This window comes from Pteronotus mesoamericanus, unplaced genomic scaffold, assembly GCF_021234165.1.
Source record: "Pteronotus mesoamericanus isolate MK-2021 breed Mesoamerican mustached bat unplaced genomic scaffold, CSHL_Meso_final contig_256, whole genome shotgun sequence".
NCBI classification, from domain to species: domain Eukaryota; kingdom Metazoa; phylum Chordata; class Mammalia; order Chiroptera; family Mormoopidae; genus Pteronotus; species Pteronotus mesoamericanus.
Window position 1 is genome coordinate 4,249,031 of NW_026555108.1, and position 12,324 is coordinate 4,261,354.

The following is a 12,324-nucleotide window of genomic DNA, read 5'->3' on the forward strand; positions in this document are numbered from 1 at the left end:
TAGAACAAGCCAAAAGTTTAGTACAAAAAGGAATGTGGAAAAATCATGGATATATAATAAGTCCAAGAGGGAGTTGCAAAGGCAAGTCTAATTTGGGGCAGCACATGAGGGAAGTTAGGAATCCATGGCCGGTTTCGCTGAATCCCACAACTACAGGGAGAAATGGGACTCGAAGGATTAGCCATTCTATATTCAGGGCAGAAGATAGGGGATCAGACCTCAGCCAAATTTCATATCTGGAATAATAATGGTAACAAAAATAAAGGATTTGTACTGTGGAAGGGGAGATAGGCTCAGGGTTCAGACATACAGAATTTAAGATGAAGGAAGACTGTCTATAGAAAACTAGTTGTTTGTTTTTGTTTTTTTTTTTAATGTCACTTGTGGGTGACTGGGGTCAACCTTTTATTCATCTACTTGTTATTTTTGCAGATGGCCCTTCTCAATTTTTTCTTCCCTGAAGAAAAGTCATACTCTGAAGCAGAAAGTAGGCGTGTTCGTCGCAATAAAAGAAGCAAAAGCAGTGAAGGAGCAGATGGTAAGTCTCCTTGAGTGATGCTTTATCATATGTCAGTTAATGAGAATACCCTCATGAGAACTAACTTCTCGAGCGTGCTTGACCATTTCATATATTGTCCCCAGACCCAAGGTCACAGCAGAAGGCTTTTCCAGACTAGCTTACCTATCAGTTATTTGACATGAAACGGACTATACAGAATCCTCTCTCCTGCTTCCGTCCTTTCTCGGTATATCTGAGAGCCATGGTAGCGTTTGAATCTCTCAGGATCACGCTCCAAAAGGACCTCATCTTTCCTGGGGACTTCCCATATCTACTAACGCCACCAAGAGGATTCAGTACTATTCTTGGAATTAACATAATGTTGTGCCATGCTGGCAATTCAATGGTATGTTAATTTCAATGATAATCTTGTCAATGTTGGTATCAGCTGTCATGCTCAAATTCGAAATAGACCTTCTAGAATTCAGAAGTTCCTTGAGGGCATGGATTTCTTTTTCTTTGTATATCTCCGGAATCTGTAGTAGTACCTGGCAAATTGTTGGTGTTTATTATGTAAGTTGATGATGCTTATTGCTCCTTCAACTAGGTTATAATGTGCCGTGAAAACCATCCCTATCGAGGCTAAAATAGACTTAACTAGTAATGCATTTTATGGGGCATAAAAAAATGCTGAGGAAGCTCCTGGGCTGGGTCTTTGAATTGCTCTGTTTTTATGGTACTGCATCCATTGACAGGACGATACCTCTTTGGCACAGCAGTTTGTAGAAGTGGTAGCTCTGGGCTCTACAACACCATCTGGATTCAGAGACAGCATGTGCTGGCTACCTCTGTCAAAGAGAAGTCTGTGGTTTGCAAAGCACTTGGACTTTATAAAGATGAAAATGAGGTTTTTGTTCATAGATTTTATTTATTTATTCTTAGAGGGGGAAGGAAGGAAGACAGGGAGAGAAACATCAGTGTGTGGTTGCCTCTTGTGCACCCCACTATTGGGGACCTGGCCCGCACCCCAGGCATGGGCCCTACACTGGGAATCAAACTGGCGACCCTTTAGTTTGCTGGCCGGGGCTTAGTCCACTGAACCACACCAACCAGGGTGAAAATGAGATTTTTAAGCTCATCTTTGTCAAAGTGAGTAAGGACTTATGATGGCAACCCTTCCAGGAGCCATGTGCTAGTAACAAAATAGGACCAGGACTTTGCCATTAGAGGCCAGAAGGAGAGAAATGGGTGAAGCCTGAAAAAGAGATCAGAACAAGAACTCTGTGATACAAAGAGAGTCAGAGAAACAAGTTAAGTAGGGTCTTCTAGTCAATGGATGTAGCAGTAGTACCAAGCATTTGAATGGAGAACTGGTCTAGCGAGGCCATTCTCTAGAGCAGATACTGTTCCTGCAACGGAGGACCAAGTTAAGACTAGGAAGTGTGAATCTATGAAGTAAAAGCACCTGTTATTTGCATACTAACTGCAACCTATTTCTGGGAAGTGTCCTGAAGGCTACTTGGAAGCTGAGGACTTAGAGTCACGGCCCATTTTGTCTCCCAATTTCCTCACCCTTTGATGCATGTAGGTCTGGCCACCTTTGACCCTCCCCCTGTGGCTGCTTCCAGTGCCAAGAAATATTTCAAATTCCCTAATTGCTAAGGAGGAGAGCAGAGAGATGGTAAGAGCAATACGACCTTAAATAGTAGGCGTAGAAGTCTCTTACTCCCAAAGTAGAAAATCTAGTAGTGTCTGAAGTTTCTTCTTCCCTTGGCCTGTCAGCTTTTCTCTTCCACTTTCCTCAACCATGTTCTTAATGTGGCTACCACCATCTTTGCTACTGATCTTTCATGCAGTGTTTACTCTGTTTTAGTACAAAATATTTTCTGTGGTGATATCCAAAGCCTCTGGCACTCATTTTTAGCACTTCTTTTCTAATGTCTTCCTGATCTGATAGTGTAGTCACTCAACTCTGCTCACTCCATGCCAATCACAGATATTTTTTGAAAAACAGTGAATCTGGGAGGAATACAAGAACCCCTTAGAGTTAGGAGTATGGAATGTCTGTGAGTCTGGGCATTTGATTAGATTTCCAACCTTTCACCTGTTGGCCTATCCAACCATTTCTTTCTCTTTTTTTCCAAACATTATTGATAGGATTTATCTTTTATTGAAGATTTTATTTATTTATTTTTGGAGAGAGGAGAAGAAAGGGACAGAAACATTGACCTGTGAGAGATACATCAGTTGGTTGCATCTCGCGGGCCCCCAACCAGAGACCTGGCCTGCAACCTAGGTATAGGCTTTTACCAAGAGTCGAATTGGTGACTCCTTTGTTTGCAGGCCGGCACTCAGTCCTCTGAGCCACACCAGCCAGGGCCCAACCATTTCTTTAGATATAGATTCTCCAATGAGATAAAGGATGACCAGCTAATCTAAATCTCCTTTACTTTTTAACCCTTTCTGTTACTCTACTGAGCTCATGCTATATTTATTCAATGCATTTATGAAATATTTACTGAGAAAATACTTGTATAATACTAGAATGGAAATGCCATATGGATATTGGCATCTGTCTCTTTTGCTTACTTTTATTTCCCTATGGCCTTGTAAAGGACCTGGCACATACCAAACCCCCAATAAATATTTCTTCTTGCTCTCAAAGAGCTTAAGTTCCCGTGTAAAGAGGCAGGCAGTAAACAAAATTGGTGGTAAGCATTGTTAAGAAAAATATAGGGGGGCAAGATGGAGAGAAAGTGCTGGAATGTGTGATAACGTGGTCACCGAAGGTCCGTCTAGTAAGGGAACAAATGAGAAGAAATCTGAATGAAATGAAGGGGTGAGATATGCAAATGGTTGCTGATGGGCAGAGGAGGGGAGAAGAAACAGTAAATACAAATGTCATGAAGCAGAAGAATCCTTGATTCTAGAAAGATCGTTATGCCTGGGAGCAGAGTGAACCAGAGGAAGAGGGAAGGAGATGATGTTAGAGAGCAAAGTTCAATAGAGAACCTTGTAGGCCAATGTAAGAGCTCCAACTCTTACACCACCTGAGATGGGGAACACTTGGAAGATTTTGAGGAGAGCACTGATGTGATTTGACTTATGTTTTAACCGAATCTCTCTGGCTGTTCTATTGAAAAGAACTGCAGCAGGGAGGACAGAAGCAGGAAGACCTGTTTGGGGAGTGTATCAAAAATTTAGGCAAGAGATGATGCTCAATGAGACAAGCATGGAGCCATAGGGGTGGTAATTGGTCAGATTCAGGAGAGATTTTCTAGGAGTAGCTGGCAGGATTTTTCATTTGATTAGATAAGGGTTTAAGAGACAGGGAAGAGCCAAGGAGAACCCCAAAGTTTTGCACATAAGGGCATTGCCATTTCTGAGATGGAAAGAACAGGGTAAAGGGATGTAGAGAAAGAATCAAGAATTCAGTTAGTCATGGAAGTTTGAGGGGTCTGTTGGACAACAAAGTATATATTTTAAAGAGGCAGCCAGATATATAAGTGTACACAGCATATCACTATTTCTCAAGACAATGAGTTGATTCTGTTTTATAAAAGTAAAGAACTTCTCATTGAAGAAGTGCGTCACTCTATGAACCACGTGAACAGAGGTAGGAGAGGAGAGATAAGTCAGAGTGGAGTGAATTAAGGCCAAAAATAAAAACAATCATGTGCTGATTCTAAATGTACAAGTTACTTGATATAGTATAACAGAAATTTACCTAGTTATGCAGCTCAGATTTGCTTCACAAGCATCAAAGAAAAAGTAATTTACCTTGAACATTTAAGAATATGACAGATTTCAGGAAGAAAACATTTTTCTAAGGTCCAAAATGGAAATAAGTTTAAAAAAAGAGCAGGAAAAATCAGTTCTAGCTCCCTGTACAATTTTTTGATCCATTACTGTCTTTTAATTTTGCTTCCGTGCTTAAAATTTTTTGTTGTTGTTATATAACAAAGCCTTCTAGGCACTACCAGAAGAAGTATAGAGACGAGTAAGGCTCTCAGAGAAGCTAAATGTAGGGGCACATATATTTATAGGCAACAAGTAAAGATGAAGCCAAGACAATAGTACAGAGAAGATAATCAAACATTTGGTACATGAATAAACAAACAAATGGGGTGGGGCTCTCGATTTTTTTATCTAGGTACTTTACATATTAATTTTGATGATATTCACTCATCCTTGTAAGAGAAAATTTTCTTGACAAAATTGCTCATTCATACTGAGTGAACGCAAGAGTTCTCGTAGTGATCCTTAGGAGCGTGCGTATTTAATTTAGAGAGAGGGGAACAGAGGGGAAAAGAGGGTGAGAAACATCCTTCAGTTGCCTCCCACACACCCCAGTCTGGGAACCTGGCCAGCAACCCAGGCATGTGCCCCAACTGGTAATCAAACTGGTGACCTTTGGAATCGCAGGCCACCACTCAATCCATTCAGCCATACCAGCCAGGGCTATATCCAATCGTTCTGACTTACTATTCAAGAAACCATTGCATTCATCTCAATATCTTCATTTGGACTACTGTATAAATGAAGTCATTGACTAGGAAGCAGATGTCCCAAACACTGTGGTAGTTCCTCTCCAATATAAATCTTGGAACTTTATACCTTCAACTCTTACAAAATCAATGAAGTCTTTTTCTTTACAATATCTTAGCCTTAAATTCACTGTTCCTGTTTTGTGTTGGCCGGAAGTCTTTGATACAGGTTTTAAGCTCATTTTTGCCAATTACATGCTAATTATATCCTTGTTGTTCTGCAAGGAAAGCATGATTCCCTCCATTGTAGGTACTGTGACTCACAGTAGTTCCAGAAATCTGTGCCAGGATTTCCTGCTGAGGCCCATCCTTGTGATACGTTTCTGAAGTAATAATAGCTCTAGGTTGCTTCTTTGGTCATCTTTTGCAGAATACTCCAGAAATCGGCACAACTTCATGTTCCAGTTAGAATGGAAAATGGAATATATCCAGAGAGTCACATGACGTCTTTGAATCAGATAACACCAATACAAAATTCCAATGGAGCTCGTTTCTATGTATTCAAAATGTTATTGTAAACCTATTTGTTCTCTTCCTGTGGGAGCATTTTCAGGAATCAATGAAAATATTAATATGTTTCCACACCTACCTTCTCCCTAAGTTTCTGTCCTAGTAAGATGATCAAAATAAAAGTGCATCCTGGTGCAGTAGAAAAGGTACTAGATTTCGTCACGATTCTGAATCCCATCGTGAAATCACTGCCACCGTGCCAGTCATGTGACCTTGGAGGACGACATCCCTCTAAGCTATAGTTTCCTCATCTGAAAAATGGAGATAAAAAGCTGTGCTTACTTCATGTATTTGTTGCAATGATCAGAAGCATTAGTGTATGTTAAAACATGCTTCAGAAATTACTAACTGTAAATTCTATATGAAAATATAGCTTTAAAGGGCATTTGGGAGTCTTGAGCAAGCTAAGACATTTTAGCTTACCTAATGTCTTATTGGATGCAAAACTACTATCCAGTGCATTTTGCTCTGGGTACCAAGGGCATTGGTTTCCATGACCAGCAGGGACCCTGGAGGACTCTACCTCTGAAATCAACAATCTTCTGGTCTACATGTATGATCAACCCTTCAAAAACTTGCATTTTGTCCTGTGAACAAGCCCCTGAGACTCCTATCACCTCAGAAAATGATTTTCATCTCTCTCATTTGATAATAACACAGTGATGGCTTATGACAAGCAATAAATATATTTCTCTGGAAAATGATCTTAATAGCATGGTTTCCCAGGCATTTCATTATATTCTGGATAACTATTGTAATTCCTGCCAAGATTCTGTCTGTCAGCCAAATCGTTTGATACTCCCTGATGTTCTCCAAGGCCATAGGAAGCAGACTCAATGCCTCAAACTCCGGCCGACCTCATCACAGAAAGTGATCACAGCTACCCAGTTTGCCTGCCTGGCTCGCCGTGTATGTTTGTCCCTTTTTTTCAGTTCGTCTCTGTGGAGCTTATCTTTACCTTTAGTCAAATCATAAAAAGTTAGTATTTTTTTTGCTATTATGATACAAATAAAATTGGAATATATCCTTTGTCTTTTTTGTCTTAAAAATTGTAATGAAGAAGGTAGCTAGTATTAAATTGGTATCAGTGAACATGAAAGACTTTCGCCTCAAAGAAACAGACTTTCTGCCTGTACTAATGTTAGCTAGGATTAAGAAGTGTTCCCATTCTAGTATTGCTCTTATATTTATTGCTCGTCAGTGAGCCGTCACTCTGCTGTTATCAGAGGCAGAGTCCTCCAAGGTCCCTGCTGGTCATGGAAACCATCACCCTCAGTGACCATAGCAAAACATTCTGGGAAGTATAGTTTTATATCAAATAATAGGTTAGGTAAACTAAAATGTCTTATCTTGCTCATACTTTAAAATGTCCTTTAAAGCTATGTTTTCATTCATTGAACTGTAGTAAATGGTCTAAACAGGCTTTTGCCCCTGACACTTGGTTAACAAGCATTTTTAGAATACCAAGCACTTGTAAGACAGTGTACAAGGCTCTGTGGCTGTCACGGCTACAAACTCCTGTCCTCAGTATCTAAGTCCTAAAGTGAACTGGGTATAGAGGTCTGTTGAAGACTAGGCTACTTTCAAATGTTTAAATAACAAAAATAGTACCTACTCATTATAATTAACATAAGGAGTACTGAATCATACAGTGTATTTTGCCCTGTTAAAATGCGTACTTTTTTGTTCAAATTTTTTAGGGAAAAATAAGGATGCACATTATACATGGGTATAATGAATACATAATCCTGTGTATAGTGTGCACAAAGCCATGGGTGTGCATTATACATGGCAAAATACAGTACATTAAAATGTGAGGATAACTGCCTGCCACTACAAAAATGCTGTAAATGTCAAATATCTTTGAAGAATATCTTCCTTGCTTGAAGATCACAGGCAGAGCTGACCTGAAGTTCTCCAAAAGTATTTCTGCATGCGCTCTCTCTCTCTCTCTCTCTCTCTCTCTCTCTCTCTCTCTCTCTCTCTCTCTCATAGTAATTTGTTTCTCAATATTAGGAAAAGTGATAAACTCTAAGCCCGGAAACCTGGGTTGTCTTGTACCACCTCTGTGAATCTTTAGCTCTTCTAGCTTTATGACCTTGGACAAGTCTTTACTTAACCTTATTTCTGAGCTCATAGTTCTTTCTGAACGTTAGACTAGAAACGTTGATTATCAACTCAGGTGTAAGAAGATTCAAACTCATCCCAGGAGTTTTTCCAAGGTTCACACACCACTGGAAGTCCTGTCCACTGAACACCATGAAGAAATCGATAGTGAGGTAGTACTGTTACTGAGGACATTTTGTCATTTCCTTCAGTCTATAAGGGTAAGGAACAGATGTTGAACTACTAGAATAGATGGTCTGATTCTTTCCTTCCAATTCTGTTGTCATTTGCTCCTAACTATTCCTGATTTCTATAATATAATAATAGCTAGGGTACTTTCAGCCAAGTACACGATGTTTGGATGATTAAATACTCAGGGTTTCAGCTTGGATGGTCAAATGAGCCTTTTCATAAATGTCCGCAAAGAGGCTCAATAAGGATTAAGAGCATGCATATGGCTTCAAGAAGTGAAGGCTAAGAAGGTTAATCTCTTGGCTAAGTGGTGAACTGCCAAGCTCCCTTTTGTATGGCTTCTCAGAATATCACAGGCAGATGTCGGTGTAGGCAGACAGCTCCTGTTGGCTCTGCAGGGTATTACTTCAGCAACCCTCCTGTGCTGCAGATTCTGCACCTAGACCTGCAGGTCCTCTTCCAGCTCATAGGTGAGAAACAACTACAACTTCTTGGCTTTATTTTTCATTCATTCACTTAGTAAATGTTTATGAAGTACCAATTAGTTAATTAATTAATGTTTGGGGGGTTTTTAAAGATTTTATTTATTTATTTTGAGATGGGAGAGAAAGGTTGGAAGAAATCAGCCAGGGCTAATTTCTTGACATTGATCATCTGCTTCACCGATGCCTTTAGAATAGTTTCTATGCTCCAAAAACTGGATTCCAAGACCTTGCATGTTTTGGCCCCTGCTGGCCAGCTCCTTTATTAGGACTTCTCCTTTACAAATGTATAGTAAGCAAATTTCTTTTGGTTCTTCAAATGAGCCAATCTCCTTTTTACTGTAAGCCTTCCAATACCTGTGTCCTCTCTGCCTGCTTTGTATTTCCCTCGAATCTTCGCTTGGCTAACTCTTTAGTACTGGGCAGCTTGTAGCTCAGGTGTTACCTCCAATAGCAGGCCTTCCCTGAACTCTCAGGTCTAGATCAGGTTCTGAGAGGTCCCATAGCACCCCGTATACACTGTATTATACCACTTACTATACTCTGTTGAACAAAGTGAGAATTTAGAACTTATCAAAACTTATCTTGTTCATACTCTGTCCCTAGAGTTCTGAACAGTGATCAATAAACATTTTTTCATCCTGGCTGGTGTTACTCAGTGGATTGTGAACTGGCCTGCAAAGCAAAGGGTCACCGATTCGATTCCCAGTCAGGGCACATGCCTGTGTTGCGGATGAGGTCCCCAATAGCGGGCTCGTGAGAGGCAACCACACATGGATGTTTCTCTCCCTCTACTTCCCCCTCCCTTCCACTCACTCTAAAAATAAATAAATAAAATCTTTTTAAAAAAAGAAATTATATTGCAAATATCTTCACATGCTAAATGCATATACTCGGATCCAGTGATTCCACATTTACTTCTACATGTGGTCACACATGGGAAATCATTTACCAACAATAATATTCTTTGCTGTATCATTTGAAATAGTAGACAATTGGGAATAAGCTGAATGCCCATTATTTAGGAAACAAGTAAATAAATTGTGATAACGCTGGAACTGGTAACTGTGGTTACTCTGGGGAAGAAAACTGAATGTTTGAGGTTGTGATGGGGAGAGAGTTAACTTCTTTAACATCTACCTGTACTACTAATTTAAAATACACAACAAATTTAATTTTCAAAATACATAAAATATTCATAATAAGCCCTCTTTCCCCCATCACCCAAGCACATTAGCAAGAATTTTATATTGCGATAAGATCTCATGCTAATGAAAAGGTGGGAAAGCCATATATTTGTGGAAAGAATATACATTATTTTTCTCAGCTTTATTAAGGGGTAATTGATAAATAAAAGTTGCATGTATTTAAGGTTTACAATGTGATACCTTTATATACATATGCATTGTTAAACAATTACTCTTATCAAGCTAATTAACATTTCTGTCACTTGACATGCTTACCTATTTTTGTGGTGAGAACACTTACTCTCAGCAAGTTTCAAGTATAGTATACCGTATTATTAACTAAAGTCACCTTGCTATGCATTAGATCGGCAGAACTTACTCCTCTTGCATAATTGAAATTTTGTACCCTTCGACCAACACCTCCCCGTTTCCCCCTACTCCCCCCGCCCCACACTGATCCTGGCAACCACTGTTCTACTCACTGCCTTTATGAATTTGACTTTCTTAGATTTCATCCACATAAAAGCAATATCATGCTCTGTTTGTTTTTCTGTATCTGGCTTATTTCGCTTAGAGAAGAATGTCTTCCAGGTTCACCCATGTTGTAAATGGCAGGACTTCCTTCTTGTTAAAGGCTGAATGGCGTGTGTGTGTGTGTGTGTGTGTGTGTGTGTGTGTGTGTGAGAGAGAGAGAGAGAGAGAGAGAGAGAGAGAGAGACAATATCACATTTTGGTTTTTTTATTCATCTGTCAGTAGACATGTAGGTTGTGTCCATATCTTGGCTATTGCGAATAATGCTGCTGTGAATGTGATAGTCCAGGTATCTGCTCACGGTACTGATTTCATTTATTTTGTATATATACTCATATATGCCTAGAAGTAGGATTGCCGGACCATACAGTATTTCTAATTTTACTCTTTGAGAAACTTCCATTTTGTTTTCCATAGTGGCCTGGACCGATTGACATTCCCTTTTTTCTACACCTTCACCAACACTTGTCTCTCCTCTTTCTGGTAACAACCATCCTAAGAGGTACGAGGTGAGCTCTCATTGAGGTTTTGATTTGTATTTCCTGATGATTAGTGATGTTGAACATCTTCTCATAGAACTGGTGGCTGCTTGTATGAGTATTTTGGAAACTGTCTAATTAGGTCATTTGGCAAGTTTTAAAAATCAGGTCTTTTTTTTATGGCCGAGTATTATTCCATTGTATAAATGTCCCATAGTTTTTTACCCTTTGGAACAGCATGGATGGACCTAGAGAGCATTATGTTAAGTAAAATAAACCAGTCAGAGAAAAACAAATACAATATGAGTGCACTCATGTGTGGTATCTAATGAACAAACTGAACTAACAAGAAAAATGGGGACAGACTCATGGATAGAGAGCAGCTGACAGCTAATGGTGGGGGAGTTTAGGGGGTAGAAGGATTCAGCAAAAAGGAAAAAGGACTCATGGACATGGACAACAGTGTGGTGAGTGCTCCCAGGAAGGGTATACAAGGGGACTAAGTGGTAACCAAGAAATGAATAAAGCGAAAAAATAAAAACACAGGGAATTCATCCATCCATTCATTTCCTTTTGCCTACTGAGTTGTTTGAATTCCTTACATATTAACTCCTTATCAGATGTATGGTTTGCAAATATTTTCTCCCATTCTGTAAGCTATCTCTTCACTATTGATTATTTCATTTGCTGTGCAGAAGCTTTTAAGTTTGATGCAATCCCATCTGTCTATTTTTACTTTCGCTGCCTGTGCTTTTGAGGTCATATGCAAAAAATGTATTGCTCAGACCAATGTGGAAAAGCTTTCTCCCTATATTTTCTTTCATAGTTTTTCAATTTCAGGTCTATGTTTAAGTCTTTAATCCATTTTAAGTTGATTTTTGTATATGCTGTGAGATAAGGGTCCAATTTTATTCTTCCATGTGAGGATATTCAGTTTTTTCAACATAAGAGCATATCCTTTCTCCATTGGGTGTTCTTGGCACCCTGATTGAAGATCAGTGGCCCATACACACATAGATTTGTTTCTGGGCTCTTTATTCTGTTCTTTTGCTCTATGTCTTTTATTGTGCCAGTACCATACTGTTTTAACTACTGTACCTTTGGAGAGGGGTGGGCGGGGAAGGGTGCAGGGAGAAGACATCAATTTTTTGTTCCACTTATTTATGCGTTCATTGGTTGATTCTTGTATTTGCCCTGACCGGGGACTGAACCTACAACCTTAGCATATCAGGAGACATAAACAACTGAGCTACCTGTCCAGAGGTGTAATATATTTTTAAATCTAGAAATATAATGCCTCCAGTTTTGTTCTTTTTCCTTGTGATTGCCAGGTTATTTGGGAACTTTTTTGTTTCCATATGAATTTTAGGATTATTTGTTCTGTTTCTATGGAAAATGCCAATTGGACCTTTGATAGAGATTGCATTGAATCTCTATATGGCTTTGGGTAATATGGGCATTTTAATAATAATCCAAGGACACAGGGTATCATTCCATTTTTTTGTGTGTGTGTCTTTGTCAATTTCTCTCATCAGTGTTTTGGATGGTGAATTTTTTCCAATGCTTTTCTGTATCCTTTGAGATGATCGTATGATTTTTATCCTTCATTTTGTTCATGTGTTACACCCTTCTTGGATATTAATCCTACTCTCATAAAAGAAAATATTTAGATACCTTTGATCCAGCATTTACAGTTTTGAGTATCTATCATACCGAATTAAGAATACCAGATTGTAGGTCAATATGTCCAAGAATTTTTATTATTAACACAGTTTTAGTGGCACAAGGAA

At 39.2% G+C, this 12,324-nt stretch overlaps 1 protein-coding gene across 1 annotated transcript in view; it reads left to right on the plus strand.

Moving 5' to 3' along the window:
- The window catches only part of EDA (ectodysplasin A), a 299,496-nt gene that overhangs the window by 229,680 nt on the left and 57,492 nt on the right, over positions 1 to 12,324 (plus strand). Inside the window, exon 2 of the mRNA XM_054574265.1 lies at positions 433 to 538. Coding sequence (XP_054430240.1) covers positions 433 to 538 — 106 coding nt within the window. The remainder of the gene's footprint in view (positions 1 to 432; positions 539 to 12,324) is intronic.